The 17,091-nt window shown below is 51.7% G+C and overlaps 1 protein-coding gene across 1 annotated transcript in view; it reads left to right on the forward strand.

The window, feature by feature from the left end:
• The window catches only part of ARPC2 (actin related protein 2/3 complex subunit 2), a 48,959-nt gene that overhangs the window by 8,651 nt on the left and 23,217 nt on the right, over nt 1-17,091 (forward strand). Inside the window, exons 2-3 of the mRNA XM_029073133.2 lie at nt 7,308-7,342; nt 13,831-13,943. Of these exons, the coding sequence (XP_028928966.1) occupies nt 7,308-7,342; nt 13,831-13,943 (148 nt within the window). The remainder of the gene's footprint in view (nt 1-7,307; nt 7,343-13,830; nt 13,944-17,091) is intronic.

Here is a 17,091-nt window from a genome sequence, read left to right on the forward strand (position 1 = left end):
CACTTCACTTCTCAGTGCCTCAGCGACCTCATCTGAAAAATGGGGATGAAGACCGTGAGCCCTACATGGGACAACCCGAATACCTTGTATCTCCCCCAGTGCTTGGAAGAGTGCTTGGCACGCAGTAAGCTCGTAACAAATACCAACATTATTGTGATTATTATTAAATGCCAGCGTTGTTATTCTTATACTAAGCGCTTGAGAGAGCGTCTGTTATCCTCTTCTGCTGGATCCTCCCTAGTGCTTAGTACAGTGGGGAAGCAGCGTGGCTCAGTGGAAAGAGCCCGGGCCTCCGAGTCAGAGGTCATGGGTTCGACTCCCGCCTCTGCCACTCGTCAGCCGTGTGACCGTGGGCGAGTCGCTTCACTGCTCTGTGCCTCAGTGACCTCATCTGGAAAATGGGGATTAACTGTGAGCCTCACGCGGGACGACCCGATGACCCCGTATCTCCCCCCCCCCCCCGCCGGCGCTTAGAACGGTGCTCCGCACGTAGTGAGCGCTTAACAAATACCAACGTTGTTATTATTACAGCGCTCTGCACACTGTAAACACTCAATAAACGCGACTGAATGAAGGAATAAGTTCCTTCTAGACTGTTCCCTGCCTTGTGGGCGGGGAACGCGTCCGTTATATCGGACTCCCCGAGCGCTTAGTACTCTGCACACAGTTAGCGCCGAATAAAGATAGACGACTGACCGACTGCCAGGTGTGGGGAAGAAGGGACAGCGGGGGCCGGACGCCGCACGGGTGGTCCCGGCCCGACCCGGGCCCGGCCCCCCGGCGGCTCCCCCACGGGGGCCAGTTGGGGCTTAGTGATAATAGTCAAAATAATAGTGTTTTGCTATTATAGTCTTTAATAATCTAATCTAATAATAGTATTTGTGGTAATAGTTAAATGGTGATAATAGTTAAGATAATAGTATTTTGTTATTATAGTATTTAATGATCTAATCGTAGTATTTGTGATAATAGTTAAATAGTGATAATAGTATTTTGTTATTATAGTATTTAATGATCTAATCGAATAATAATATTTGTGATAATAGTTAATAACAATGTTGGTATTTGTTAAGCGCTTACTATGTGCAGAGCACCGTTCTAAGCGCCGGGGTAGACACAGGGGAATCAGGCCGTCCCACGTGGGGGCTCACAGTCTTCATCCTCATTTTACAGATGAGGTCACTGAGGCACAGAGAAGTGAAGTGACTCGCCCACGGTCACACAGCTGACAGGCGGCAGAGCTGGGATTCGAACTCATGAGCTCTGACTCCAAAGCCCAGGCTCTTTCCACTGAGCCATAGTTAAATAGTGATGATAGTTAAGATAATAGTATTTTGTTGTTATAGTATTTAATGATCTAATCTAATAATAGTATTTGTGATAATAGTTAGTGATGATAGTTAAGATAATAGTATTTTATTATAGTATTTAATGATCTAATCTAATAATAGTATTTGTGATAATAGTTCAATAGTGATGATAGTTAAGATAATAGTATTTTGTTATTATAGTATTTAATAATCTAATCTAGTAATAGTATTTGTGATAATAGTTCAATAGTGATGATAGTTAAGATAATAGAGTTTTGTTATTATAGTATTTAATGATCTAATCGAATAATAGTATTTGTGATATTGGTTAAATAGTGATGATAGTTAAGACAGTAGTATTTTGTTATTACAGTATTTAGTAATCTAATCTAATAATGGTATTTGTGATCATAAATAGTGGTAATAGTTAAGATAATAGTATTTTGTTATTATAGTTTTTAATAATCTGATCTGATAATAGTATTTGTACCCGGCACCGTGCAAAGAGCTCGGGTAGGTACAGACTAATCAGGTTGGGCCCATCTCTCTCACCCTCTCCCTCTTCTCCTCCTCCTCCTCTTTCAGGGTATTTGTTAAGCGCACACTGTGTTCCCAGCACTCGACTAAACACTGCGGTCCCTACAGGTTAATCGGGTTTCGATTCACTCAACTGATTAACTCGGAGGCCGGAGAAGCAGGGCGGTGTGGCAGATGGAGCCCGGGCCTGGGAGGCGGGAGGTCAAGGGTTCGAATCCCGGCCCCACCACTCGTCCGCAGTGTGACTTTGGGCACCTGTGCGCTTCTGGGCCTCGGTGTCCTCATCATCATGTTGGTATTTGTTAGGCGCTTACTAGGTGCAGAGCACTGTTCTAAGCGCTGGGGTATGCAGAGTGCTCAGGTTGTCCCACACGAGGCTCACGGTGAATCCCCGTTTTCCAGATGAGGGAACTGAGGCCCAGAGAAGTGACGTGACTTGCCCACGGTCACACGGCTGACGCGTGGCGGAGCCGGGATTCGAGCCCATGACCTCCGACTCCCAAGCCCGGGCTCTCCCCACCGAGCCACGCAGCTTCTCGTGAAATAGGGACGGAGACTGTGAGCCCCACGTGGGACAGGGGCTGTGTCCAGCCCGATCTGCTTGTTTTCATTCATCCGGTCGGGTTTATCGAGCGCCTGCTGTGTGCAGAGCGCCGTGCTGAGCGCTTGGGAGACGACAGACAGTACAACAATTTGACAGACGCATTTCCTGCCCCCGTCGAGCTGACGGTCTAGAGGGGGGAGACAGACATAATACAAGTAAATGAACGACAGCTGTGGACGAAAGTGCCCTGGGCCCGGAGGCGGAGCTTAGCACGGTGCCGGGCACGTCGTGAGCGCTTAAGAGATACCGCGGTCCTCGCGCGGTTCACGGCCTCAATCCCCATTTTACAGATGAGGGAACCGAGGCAGGTTGGTTAAGCGCTTACTCTGTGCAGAGCGCCGCTGGGGTAGATCCAGGGGAATCAGGTCGTCCCACGTGAGGCTCACGGTCTCCGTCCCCATTTTACAGGTGAGGGAACCGAGGCGCCGAGAAGTGAAGCGACTCGCCCCAGGTCACCCGGCAGACACGGGGCGGAGCCGGGATGAGCCCCCGCGTCCCGTGACTCCCGGGCCCGGGCTCGTCCCACCCTCCCCCGCGCAGTGCTTAGCACAGCGCGGCCTCTCGATAAATGGCATTTTACAGATGAGGGAAAGAAGCGGGGGGCCGGAGGAGGAGGAGGAGGAGGAGGACAGATTGGGGAGCGGGAAGAGTCTCCCCGCAGAGGAAGGGGCGGGGACGCCTCTTTTCCGGAGAAGCGGTGCGGTCTGCTGGTCGGAGCACACGCCTGGGAGTCGCGGGAGCTGGGTTCTAATCCCGGCTCCGCCGCGGTGACCTTGGGCAAGTCATTCATTCCGTCGTATTTATCGAGCGCTTGGAAGGTACAATTCGGCGATAGAGGGAGCTGATCCCTGCCCACGGTGGGCTCGCGGTGTAGACGGGGGTGGGGCAGACATCGATACAAATAAACAGGGATCAATAGAAATAAAGAGAATTAGAGATATGGACATATAGACATAAGTGCGGCGGGGCGGGGCGGGGCGGGGCAGCGCGGGGGGGAGAAAAGTCCCTTCCCTGGGCCTCAGTTCCCTCGTCTGTCAAATGGGGAGGAAGACGGTGAGCCCCGCGTGCGACGGGGACCGTGTCCAGTCCGACTAGCTCGTATCTACCCCAGCGCTCGGTACGGTGCCTGGCCCAGAGTGAGCGCTTAGCGGATACCTTGATTATCGACTGGGAGGAGGTGGGCTTTCGGTAAGGTTTCGAAGTGGGGGAGAGTCCTCGTCCGGCGGGCGTGAGGAAGGGGGGCGTGCCAGGCCGGAGGCGGGATGCGGGCGAGAGGTCGGCGGCGAGACGGACGAGGCGGAGGGACGGCGAGGAGGTCGGCGTCAGAGGAGCGGAGTGCGCGGGTCCGGGTCGGGGAGGAGGGGGCCGGGGGATGGGCGGCTTTAAAGCCGGCGGCGAGGACTGGCCGTTTGAGGCGGATTGGGTTGGGATGCGGTCGGGGCGAGGGGCCTGGCCTGCGGCGTGACGCCGCGGTGGCCCGGGGCGGATCTGGTGTGCGGGTGTGACGCTGTAGTGGCCGGGTTAACAATAATAATAATAATAATGATGACGTTGGTATTTTGTAAGCGCATACTCCGTGCAGAGCACTGTTCTAAGCGCCGGGGGAGATACGGGGTCATCGGTCGTCCCACCTGACAGTCTTCATCCCCATTTTCCAGATGAGGGAACTGAGGCCCGGAGAAGTGAAGTGACCTGCCCACAGTCGTACAGCTGACGGGTGGCAGGAGTGGGATTCGAACCCGTGACCTCCGACTCCCAAGCCCGGGCTCTTCCCCTGAGCCCCGCTGCTTCTCAATAATGTTGGTATTTAAGCGCTTACCATGTGCCGAGCACTGTTCTAAGCGCTGGGGGAGATGCAAAAAAAGGGTTTTTTCGCGTTTTTTTGAAAAAAATATTATTTTTTGAAAAAATATTATTTTTTGGAAAAAAAATTTTCGTTTTTTGGGAAACTTCAATTTTTTCGTTTTTTCCTGTCGTTTTTCGTTTTTTCTCGAGCTTTTTTGCATTTTTTTTTTTTTTGCATTTTTTCGCCTTTCACCTTACGGTCATCTGGTTGTCCCACGTGGGGCTCACAGTCTTCATCCCCATTTTCCAGGTGAGGTCACTGAGGCCCAGAGAAGTGAAATGACTTGCCCACAGTCACCCAGCTGACAAGGGGCAGAGCCGGGATTCGAACCCATGACCTCTGGCTCCCAAGCCCGGGCTCTTTCCACTGAGCCACGCTCGATACCTGCTCTCCCTCCTCCTGCTTAAACCGTGAGCCCCATGTGGGACTGGCTGCGACCCAATTCCCTCGTACCTACCCCAGCGCTTAGGACGATATTTGATATAGAGCATGGGCTTTGGAGTCAGAGGTCATGGGTTCGAATCCCGGCTCTGCCACTTGTCAGCTGTGTGACTGGGCAAGTCACTTAACCTCTCTGTGCCTCAGTTACCTCATCTGTAAAATGGGGATTAAGACTGTGAGCCCCACGTGGGACAACCCGATTCCCCTGTGTCTACCCAAGCGCTTAGCACGGTGCTCGGCACATAGTAAGCGCTTAACAAATACCAACATTATTATTATTATTATATAGGAAGTGCTTAAAAGATGGCATTATTTTTAAAAATCGAGTATTCTTTCGCCTCGTGACATCGCTGACAGCTGATCTCACCACGACTAAACTCCTTGCCGGTAACTAGCAGGGCCAGACCGTGTATGTCTGCTCGTCGTGGACAGGGATTGTACCGGTCTGTTGTTATATTGTCCTCTCCCAAGCACTTAGTACAGTGCTCCGCGCTCAGTAAGTGCTCAGTTCAAAGAGCCCGGGCTTGGGAGTCAGGGATCATGGGTTCGAATCCCAGCTCTGCCACCTGTCAGCTGTGTGACCGTGGGTAAGTCACTTCACTTCTCTGGGCCTCAGTTACCTCATCTGGAAAATGAGGATGAAGACTGGGAGCCTCACGTGGGACAATCTGATTACCTTATATCCACCCCAGCGCTTAGAACAGTGCTCTGCACATAGTAAGCGCTTAAGAAATACCAACATTATTATTATTAGAAATGAATTAACAGATACCATTATCTGTCAGTAATGGGCTTAGGAGCCACGGGCCTGGGAGTCAGAGGTCGCGGGTTCTAATCCCGGCTCCGTCACTCGTCAGTCGGGTGCCTTTGAGCAAGTCCCTTCGCTTCTCTGTGCCTCCGTCACCTCAGCTGTAAAATGGGGATGAAGACCGGGAGCCCCACGTGGGACAACCTGATGATCCTGTGTCTCCCCCAGCGCTTAGAACAGTGCTTGGCACATAGTAAGCGCTCAACAAATGCCATCGTCATCATTATTATTATTTAACATTATTTCACCTCGTGACCGTGACGCCGTTGGATCTCGAGAAGACGGAAGCTAGTCGCAGTTAACCAGCAGCTCGTTGTGGGCAGGAAATCTATCCGTTTATTGTTCCGTAGTCCTCTCCCAGGTCCTTAGTACAGTCCTCTGCGGGCAGTAAGCGTTCAGTAAATATGAACGAATGCACCTAACAGGTTATTTTTAAAGAATCGGGGGATGTTTCGCTTTATGACAATGAAGCCGTTCGACCTCCAGAAGATTAAAGCTCGTTGCTGGTAACTAGCAGCTCGTTGTGGGCGGGGGATGTGTCTGTTTATCGTTATGTTGTTCTCTCCCAAGCGCTTGGTACAGTCCTCTGCACGCAGTAGGCGCTCAATAAATATGCATGAATGCATTTGTTTTTTTATTTAAAAAAAATTGGGTGGTATTTTGCTTCGGGATCATGGTGCCGTTCGATCTCGAGACGACTAAAGCTGGTCGGTGGCAGCTGGCGGCTCGCTGGGGCCGGGGGATGTGTCTGTTTATTGTCGTATTGTCCTCTCCCAAGCGCTCAGTACAGTGCCGTGCGCACAGTAAGCGCTCAGTAATGAATCCGAGTGGGATTCGCTCGTGAGTGGGAAGAGGATTTTTTTTTTTCCCTCCATCTTTCCCGGTGGGCCCACAGGGTATCGGATGGAGGGGCTTGGGTTGGCCCGGGGAGACGGGGTAAGGGGTGCCCGGGGATTCCAGGGGAGACTGAGGCTGGGAGAAGCGGAGCATTGGAAGAAACCAACCCCCTCTCCAGTCTGGTCAGCTTTCCCCCTCCAGGGAGCTGGAAAGTTCAGGACCGACCGCCGCCTGCTTCAGTCGTACTTATTGAGCGCTCCCCGTGCACCTAGCGCTGCGCTGAGCGCTCGGGGGAGGCCAGGTGAACACTGAACAGACACATTCCGTGCCCACAGTGAGCTACAGTGCAGAGGGGGAGATAGTCACGAATATAAGTACGTTCTTGTTCATTCCAAGCCTTAGTACAGTGCTCTGCACAGAGTAAGCGCTCAATAAATACTATTGAATAAGTAGAAAAATAAATTACAGCTGAAACCTCTCTTCCCCTCTTCAAAGCCCTACTGAGAGCTCACCTCCTCCAGGAGGCCTTCCCACACTGAGCTTCCCCTTTTCCCTCTCCTCTCCCCCCTTCCCCTCAGCTAAGCCCCCTTTTCCCTCTGCTCCTCTTCCCCCCCCCCCCCAGCACTGTGCTCATTTGTAGATATTTTTATTACCCTATTAATTTTATTAATGAGGTGTCCAACCCCTGGATTCTATTTATCGTGATTATGTTGTCTTGATTTTGTCCGTCTGTGTCCCCCAATTAGACTGTGAGCCCGTCATTGGGCAGGAATGGTCTCTATCTCTTGCCAAATTGTATATTCCAAGCGCTTAGTACAGTGCTCTGCACATAGTAAGCACTCAATAGATCCCATTGAATGAAATACTATTGAATAATCAACTGCTATATATTGACTGACTCTGGCCACCTCTTGTGTCTTTCAGAAACAAGCCGGAGGCGGTCGAAGTGACTTTTGCAGGTGAGTGTCCGGGTGCTCCCTTTTCTTGTCTGGGAGCGGGGAAGGAATGCAAAGCAACCCAAATGATTCCTGCTCATTCGTTCGTTCATTCGATCGTATTTGTTGAGCGCTTACTCTGTGCAGAGCACTGTGCTGAGCGCTTGGAAAATACAGTTCCGCAACAAGTAGAGACAGTCCCTGCCCCCAGCAGGCTCACAGTCTAGAAGGGGGGAGACGGGCATCGAAACGAACAGACGGGCATCAATGGCAACAATATAAATAAATGGAATTATAGATCTATACACATCGGTAATATAGATTAATACAATTATAAGTATTACATAAATACACAGGCGCTGTACGGGGTGGAGGGGAGTGGAGCAAAGGGAGCAAGTCGGGGCGATGGGGAGGAGGAGCGGAGGGAAAGGGGGGCTTATTCTGGGGCTTACCCCCAGTACGACGAGTCAGAAGGACCTGGGTTCTAATCCCGGCTCTGCCACTTGTCAGCTGGGTGACTGTGGGCAGGTCACTTCACTTCTCTGGGCCTCACTTACCTCATCTGCAGAGTGGGGATTAAGAATGTGAGCCCCATATGGGACAGGGACTGTGTCCTTGTCCGTTCCCCCGCGTTTAGAACAGTGCTTGCCACGTAGTAAGTACTTAACAAATATTATTATTATTATTACTATTGAGTGAGTGAGTGAAGGAAAAGAGAAGCAGTAGGGGTTCTCATCCCAGCCCGGCTGGCTGACTTCACTGGCAACAGGTTTCTCTTTCACCGTATATTTGCGTGTGATCTGTGCTTACAAAGAATCGTAACTATGATATGCAGTAAGCGCTGACTGTGTGTCAAGCACCGTTCAAAGCGTTGGGGTAGATAGAAGCTAATCGGGGCCAACACGGTCCCTGTCCCACACTGGGCTCGCGGTCAAAGAAGGAGGGAGAGCGGGTATCGAATCCCCATTGTACAGATGACGAAACTGAGGCCCAGGCAAGTGAAGTGACTCACCCAAGGACACACAGCAGGCGGAGCCAGGATTAGAACCCAGGTCCTTGGACTCCCGGGCCTGGACCCTTTCCACGGGGCCGCACTGTTTCCCTTCTGTAGCTTCATCCCCACAGCACATGTGTATATAATGATGGTATTTAAGTGCTGACTATGTGCCAAGCACTGGTCTAAGTGCTCGGGTAGATATACGGTGAACAGTTCGTCCCACGTGGGGCTCATCCCCCTTTTCCAGATGAGGTAACGGAGGCACAGGGAGGTGAAGTGACTTGCCCAAAGTCACACAGCTGACAAGTGGCGGAGGTGGAATTAGAACCCACGACCTCTGACTCCCAAGCCCGGGTTCTTTCCGCTAAGCCGCGCTGCTTCTGTGTGTACTTACATCCGTACATATCAGTTGTGTACATATCCGTCATTTATTTATATATATATATATATTACTGTGTGTCTCCCCCTCTGGTTTTTAAGCTGCTTTTTTTTTAAGTCCTTTTCTTAAAAAAAAAAAAAAACCAGTTGAAGGTCTCGCTAAGGGTCAAGCACTGCCCTGTGCGCTGGGTTCGATGCAAGTTAATCAGGCCGGACGCAGTCTCTGTCCCACACGGGGCTCACAGTGGGAAAGGGAACAGGGATCGAATCCCCATTTTGCATTTGAGGAAACTGTGGCCCGGAGAAGCGAAGCGACTTGCCCAAGGTCACCCAGCGGGCGAGCGGCAGAGCCGGAAAGAGAACCCGGATCCTCTGGTCCCCGGGCCCGCGCTTTATACGAAGCAGCGCGGCTCGGCGGAAAGAGCCCGGGTTTGGGAGGCAGAGGTCATGGGATTGAATCCCGGCTCTGCCCCTTGGAAGCTGGGTGACTGTGGGCGAGTCACTTCACTTCTCTGGGCCTCGTTGACCTGATCTGGAAAATGGGGATGAAGACCGGGAGCCTCACGTGGGACAACCCGATGACCCCGCATCTCCCCCAGCGCTTAGAACGGTGCCCGGCACATAGTAAGCGCTTAACAAATGCCAACGTTATTAATTATTATTATTATACGCCAGGTCACACTGCTTCTCCCGGTAGGAAACGGGTGTGCTGACTGCATTGTACTTCCCCAAGCGCTTTAATGCCGTGCTCTGCGTACTTGGATCTGTGACCTTTGGGCATTTGATATTTGCCCCACCCTCGGCCCCACAGCACTTAAGTACATAGCTATAAAGTATACGTTATGAGTCTATATTAACGTCCCTCTCCCCCTCCAGACTGTAAGGTCGTTGCGGGCAGGAAACCTATCTCCCTCCTCTGTTGTATAGTACCCTCCCAAGCAATTAGTACAGTGCTCTGCACATAGTAAGCGCTCAAATACCCCCCTTCTGTAATAATAACGTTGGTATTTGTTAAGCACTTACTATGTGCCAAGCACTGTTGTAAGCGCTGGGGTAGATACAAGGTAATCAGGTCGTCCCACACGGGGCTCACAGTCTTCCTCCCCATTTTACAGATGAGGTCACTGAGGCCCAGAGAAGTGAAGTGACTTGCCCAAGGTCACACAGCAGACAAGTGGCAGAGCTGGAATTAGAACCCATGACTTCTGACTCCCAAGCCCGGGCTCTAGCCACTAGGCTGGGAGCCCGTCGTGGGCGGGGATCGTCTCTCTTTGTTGCCGAATTGTACTTTCCGGGGGCTTAGTACAGTGCTCTGCACACGGTAAGCGCTCAATAAATACGATTGAATGAAAGTAAGCACTCGGTAAATATGATTAAATGAATGAATGAAATGTGTGGCTCAGTGGCAAGGGCCCGGGCTTGGGAGTCAGAGGTCATGGGTTCGAAATCTGGCCCTTGTATACCCCCCCAGCGCTTAGAACAGTGCTTTGCGCATAGTAAGCACTTAATAAATGCCACCGTCAAAGGGCAGGGACTTTCTCTCTATCTGTTACCGATCTGTCCATTCCAAGCGCTTAGTACAGTGCTCTGCGCACAGTAAGCGCACAGTAAATACTATCGAATGAAATGCCACTGAGTGAATGAAGGCAGCGCTCAGTAGACCGAAAGATCATCGCGGGCAGGGAACGTGCCTCTTAACTCGGTTGTATTTTACCCGCTCGAACGCTTAGCGCGGTGCTTTGCACACGGTAAGCGCTCAGTAAGTACCGTTGAATGAATGACTCCGGAGTAATTGCTCAGTAAACACCACTGGTGACGAAAGCAATCGTATTGAGCGGTTACTCTGCGCCGAGCACTGTGCTGAGCACTTGGGGGAGTACAGTAGGGTTAGCAGAAGATGAGGGGAGAGTGGATTTCCCGTCCCTTGAGAACTCACTCGCTCCCACGGCTTCAACTGCCACCTCTGGGCAGATTCATTCATTCGGTTGTATGTATTGAGCGCTTACTTTGTGCAGAGCGCTGGACTGAGCGCTTGAGGAAGTACAATAGCACCATAAACAGACACAGTCCCTGCCCACGGTGAGCCTATTGCTATTGTTTTAATGAGATGTTCATCCCGTCGATTCTATTTATTGCTATTGTTTTTGTCCGTCCGTCTCCCCCGATTAGACCGTAAGCCCGTCGAAGGGCAGGGATTGTCTCTATCTGTTACCGATTTGTACATTCCAAGCGCTTAATACAGTGCTCTGCGCATAGTAAGCGCTCAATAAATACTGTTGAATGAATGAATGAATACTTGGGGGTCCCGCCACCACCTCGAATTGAACGTGTCCCAAACCGAACTCCTGATTTTCCCATCCAGACCCTGACCTCCGCCTGGCTTTAATAATCATTAATAATGATGGTATCTGTTAAGCGCTTACTAAGTGCCGAGCACCGTTCTGAGCGGTGCGGTTGGTACGGGGTCGTCGGGTTGTCCCCCGTGGGGCTCGCCCTCTTCATCCCCGTTTTCCAGGCGAGGTCACCGAGGCACAGAGAAGTGAAGCGACTTGCCCAAAGTCACGTAGCTGATAAGTGGCGGGGCCCGGGATTAGAACCCGTGACCTCTGACTCCCGAGCCCCTGCTCTTTCCCCAGAGCCACACTGCTGCCCGTCACTTTCCCATCACTGTAGACAACACCACTCTCCTGCCTGCCTCACCAGCCCATAACCTTGCCGTTATCTTCCACTCCTCTCTCTCCTTCCACCCACGGATTCAGTTCGTCGCCAAACCCTGTCGGTCTGGCAACGTTGCCAAAATCCACCCTTTCCTCTCGCTCCAAACCACTTCCACGCCGACCCGAGCACGTATCCTGTCCCGCCTTGACTACTGCACGTGCCCCGTCGCAGATCTCCCGGCTTCCTGCCTCTCCCCACTCCGGACCATTCTTCACTCTGCTGCAAGAATCCTTTATCGACAGCAACGTTCAGTTCACGTCACCCCACTCCCCAAGAACCTCTACTGGCTACCCGTCCACCTCCGCATCAAACGGAGGCTTCTCGCCGTCGGCTTTAAAGCCCTCCACCGGCTCACCCCGTCCTACCACATCCCGATCATCTCCTATTCCCGCACACTCCGCTCTTCCAACGCCAGCTTACTCACTGTGCCCCGATCTCGTCTACCCGGCCGCCGCCCCCTTTCCCACGTCCTCCCTCTGTCCTGGAACTTCCTCCCCCTCCGTATCCACCAGACCGTTCGTTCATTCATTCAATAGTATTAATTGAGCGCTTACCATGTGCAGAGCACTGTACTAAGCCTTCGGAGTGTACAGTTCGGCAACAGATCGAGACGATCCCTGCCCAGTGACGGGCTTAAGACCACCGCTCTCTCCACCTTCAAAGCGCAGTCAAGGTCACGTCTCCATGAGGTCTTCCCCCATTAAGCCTTCTTTTCCCCAGCTCTTTCTCCCTTCCGTGCAGTTCGATCTTGTACATTTGACATTGAACCCCCCCCCCCCACCCTCAACCCCGCAGGAATTATATACGTATCTTTCAATTTTATATATTATTCATATTAGACTGCGACTGATCTATTCCCCGATTAGACTGTGAGCCTGTCGTCGGGCAGGGATGGTCTCTATCTGTTGCCCAACTGTCCATTCCAAGCGCTTAGTCCAGTGCTCTGCCCGAAGTAAGCGCTCAATAAATACTATTGAGTGAATGAATATTAACGCCTTGGTCCCCCTCTTGACTCTAAGCCCATTATGGGCGGGGAATGTGCCGCTAACTCTCTTGTACTTTCCCAAGAGCTTAGCGCGGTCCTCTGCGTATTGTAAGCACTCCCGTGATTACGATTGATCGATTAATTATCCAGAAGGACCTTAAGGTCTAGAGGGAAGGGCAGACGGTAAAACAAATTACGGGTAAGGACTTAGAGTGCCGCGGGGCTGAGGGCTCATTCACCCCACGCATCCAGTCCGTCACCAGTGCCTGCCGGTCTCACCTTTACAGTATCGCCGAGATCCGCCCTTTCCTCTCCGTCCAGACGGCTCTCTTACTGCTGCGGGCTCTGGTAATATCCCGGCTGGATTATTGCATCAGCCTCCTCTCCGATCTCCCTTCCTCCCGTCTCTCCCCGCTCCAGTCTATTCTTCATTCCGCTGCTCTGGATCATCTTTCTGCAGAAACGCTCTGGGCCTGTCACTCTCCTCCTCAAAAACCTTCAGAGGTTGCCCGTCGACCTCCACACGAAACAAAAACTTCTCACTCCAGGCTTCGAGGCTCTCCATCACCTCGCCCCTTCCTACCTCTCCTCCCTTCTCTCTTTCCACCGCCCACCCCGCACGCTCCGCTCCTCCGCCGCCCACCTCCTCGCCGTCCCCCGTTCTCGCCTGACCCGCCGTCGACCCCTGGGCCGCTGTCCTGGAATGCCCTCCCTCTTCACGTCTGCCAAACTAACTCTCTTCCCCTCGTCAGAGCCCTACTGAGAGCTCACCTCCTCCAAGAGGCCTTCCCAGACTGAGCTTCCCCTTTTCCCTCTGCTCCCTCTCCTCCCTCTCTGCTCCCCCTCTGCTCCCTCCCTCATCTTCCCTTCCCCTCGGCTAAGCCCCCTTTCCCTCTGCTCCTCCCCCTCTCCCTTCCCCTCCCCTCAGCACTCTGCTCATTTGGACAGATTTTTATTTCCCTATTTATTTTGTTACTGAGGGGTCCATCCCCTTGATTCTATTTATCGTGATTATGTTGTCTCGTTTTTGTCCGTCAGTCTCCCCCAATTAGACCGTGAGCCCGTCATTGGGCAGGGATGGTCTCTATCTGTTGCGGAATTGTCCATCCCAAACGCTTAGTCCAGTGCTCTGCACGTAGTGAGCGCTCAATAAATACTACTGAATGAATGACTAAAAGGTTGCAGAGATTGGGTTTATTTAGGAGGGTGGGTTGAATAAATAAATCTGTAGATCTAAGTTCAAGAGGGAGAGGGAGAAGAGGAAATGAGGGCTAAGTTGGGGAAGGCTTCTTGGAAGAGATGGAGCGTCTTTTGGGTATGAAGTGGGGAGAGGTTCCAGCCCAGAGGCCGGTCACGAGTGAGGGGTCGGCGGCAAGCTAGACGATAATCGCCTCTCCCCAGTTAAGCGTCCCCTCCCCTGTGCTTTGCCCGCAGACTTCGATGGCGTCCTTTATCACATCTCCAACCCCAACGGGGACAAGACGAAAGTGATGGTGAGCATCTCGTTGAAGTTCTACAAGGAGCTGCAGGCCCACGGCGCCGATGAGGTGAGCGAGCGGACGCCAGGTCTCCCGAGGGCATCCGGGCCCGCGGCCTTTCCCCCTCCAGCTGGCCCCGGGCCGCTCCGGCCAGGAACGGCCGGCCGCGGAGGCCGATCTGGAGTCCGGTGACCTCCCCGAGTCGGGCAGTCGTATTTACTGAGCGCTTTCTGTGTGCAGAGCACTGGACTGAGCGCTTGGAAAGGATAATTCGGCAACAGGTAGAGACAGTCCTTACCCGGCAACGGGCTCACAGTCTCGAAGAGGGGAGACAGACAACGAAACCGAACAGACGATAAAACAAAACATCGGTCAGGATGCCCCCGGAGGGGTTCTGAAAGTGAAAGATGTCAGCTCTGAGCTTGTCTCCTTCTCGTAAACCATACCCCCTTTTTTTTTTAATGTCTATTAAGCACTTAATAATAGTGGTACTCATTTAACACTTAAAATAATAATAATAGTTGCATTTGTTAAGCAGTTACTTTAATAAGAGTGGTGGTTAAGCATTTACCGAAATAATAATAATGATAATAATGATAGCCATAGTATTCGTTAAGCATATGCTATAATAGTAATAGTGGTATTTTTTTAAGCACCTTAATAATAACGGTATATTAATCAGTTGTATTTATTGAGCACTTACTGTCTGCAGAGCACTGTACTAAGCACTTGAGAGAGTACAATATAGGGAAGCAGCGTGGCTCAGTGGCAAGAGCCCGGGCTTGGGAGTCAGAGGGCATGGGTTCTAACCCCGGCTCCGCCGCTTGTCAGCTGTGTGACTTTGGGCAAGTCACTTCACTTCTCTGTGCCAAAATGGGGGTTAAAACTGTGAGCCCCACGTGGGACAACCTGATGACTTTGTATTCCCCCCCCCCCCCAGCGCTTAAAACAGTGCTTTGCACATAGTAAGCGTTTAACAGATGCCATTAGTATTATTATTATTATCATTAAACACATTCTCTGCCCACAAGGAGCCTGCAGTATAGAGGGGGAGACAGCTATTAATTTTACAAAAGTAGAGTGCAAATATGTACATAAGTGCTGGGGGAATGAATAAAGGGAGTAAGTCAGGATGACACTTAAACAGGGGTATTTGTTAAGCACTTACTATAATAATAACAGTGGTATTTTTCAGCACTTACTATAATAATGGTGTATCAATTCATCGTATTTATTGTGTGTTTACTATGTACAGAGCACTGTACTAAGCTTTTGGGAGAGGACAAAAGAACAGTAAACAGACACATTCCCTGCCCACAACAAGCTTACAGTATAGAAGGGGAGAGAGACATTAACGTATATAAATAAGTGACAGATAGGGACGTAAATGGTGTGGGGCTTGGGAGGGATGAAGAAAGGGAGCAAGTCAGGGTGACACAGAAGGGAGGGGGAGAAGAGGAAAAGGGGGCTCAGTCAGGGAAGGCCTCTTGGAGGAGGTGGGCCTTCAGTAAGGCTTTGAAGCGGGGGAGAGTCATTGTCGGATTTGAGGAAGGAGAGCTTTCCAGGCCAGAGGCAGGATGTAGGCGAGAGGTCGGCAGCGAGATAAGCGAGATCGAACCACAGTGAGAAGGTTGGTGTTAGAGGAGCGAAGTGTGCGGGCTGGGCTGAAGTAGGAGAAGTGAGATGGGGGGGGTGGAGAGCTTTAAAGCCAATGGTGTTGAGTTTCTGTTTGGTGCGGAGGTGGATGGACGACCACTGGAGGTTCTTGAGGAGTGGAGAAACACGGCCTGAGAGTTTTTGAAGAAAAATGTTCCGGGCCAAAGAGTGAAGTCTGGACTGGATGGGGGAGAGACAGGAGGCTGGGAGGTCAACAAGGAGGCTGACCCAGGCAGGAGAGGATAAGTGATTGGATTGACCCGGTAGCGGTCTGGGATGGAGAGGAAAGGGCGGAGTTTAGCGATGGTGTGAAGGTGGAACCGACGGGATTTAGTGCTGGGAATGAATATATGGGTTGAGTGAGAGAGAGAGAGAGAGAGGAGTCAAGGATAATGCCAAAGTTATTGGCTTGTGAGACAGGAAGGATGGTGGTGCCGTCTACAGTGATGGGAAAGTCAGTTGGAGGGCAGGGCTTGGGAGGGACGATTCATTCAATAGTATTGAGCGCTTACTATGTGCAGAGCACTGTACTAAGCGCTTGGAATGGGCAGTTCGGCAACAGATAGAGACAATCCCTGCCCGACGATGGGCTCATTCTGTTTGGGATGTGTAGAGCTTGTGATGGGAGGACATCCAAGCAGAGACGTCTTGAAGGCAGGAGGAAATGCGAGACCGAAGAGAGGGAGAGAGATCGGGGCCGGAGATGGAGATTCGGGTGTCATCGGCCCGGAGGTGGAAGTTGAAGCCGTGGGAGCGAATGGGGTCTCCACGGGAGTGGGTGGAGATGGAGAATAGAAGGGGACCCAGACCTGAACCCTGAGGGACCCTACACCGTTAAGGGGTGGGAGGCAGAGGAGGAGCCCACGAAGGAGACTGAGAACGGACGGCCAGAGAGGGAAGAGGAGAACCGGGAGAGGACAGTGTCAGTGAAGCCAAGGTTGGATAAAGTTTCCAGGAGAAGGGGATGGTGCGGGGAAAGGTGGGAGAGCGGACGAGGGGGCAGAGGAGATTTTAGATCACACCTTTTGGTGTCAGTTTTCTTAATCAAGTAGGTGGCCAGGTCACTGGGGGAAAGGAATGAGAGAGGTGGCCGGCGGGGGGCAGGGGGCCCGAGGAGGGAGTTAAATATCTGGAACGACTGGCGAGGGCGATGGGCATGGCTGTCAATAAGGGTGGAGAAATGGTTTTGCCGGGCAGAGGAGAGGGCAGAGTTAAGGCAGGCAAGGGTAAACTTCAGGTGGATGAAATCGACCCGATAGGGAGATTGCCACCAACCGCACTCTGCGGTTCGAGCGTCAGAGCGAAGGAGGCAGACTGAAGGTGAGCCAGGGATGTGTGTTAGTCGTCTGAGGTGGCAGAAGGGATAAGGGAGCAAATAAGTTGTGTTCAGTAGAAAGGATGGGGTTGAGTGTGGTGTTAGCCGCTTAATTTAATAGTAATTATAGTGGTCTTTGTTAAGCACTTATAATAACGGTAGTGTTAGCCACTTCATTTAATAGTAATTATAGTGGTATTTGTTAAGCGGTTACTGTGTGCCAGGCACTTTTTTAAGCCCTGGGGT

Source organism: Ornithorhynchus anatinus, chromosome 1 (assembly GCF_004115215.2).
Source record: "Ornithorhynchus anatinus isolate Pmale09 chromosome 1, mOrnAna1.pri.v4, whole genome shotgun sequence".
Taxonomy (NCBI): domain Eukaryota; kingdom Metazoa; phylum Chordata; class Mammalia; order Monotremata; family Ornithorhynchidae; genus Ornithorhynchus; species Ornithorhynchus anatinus.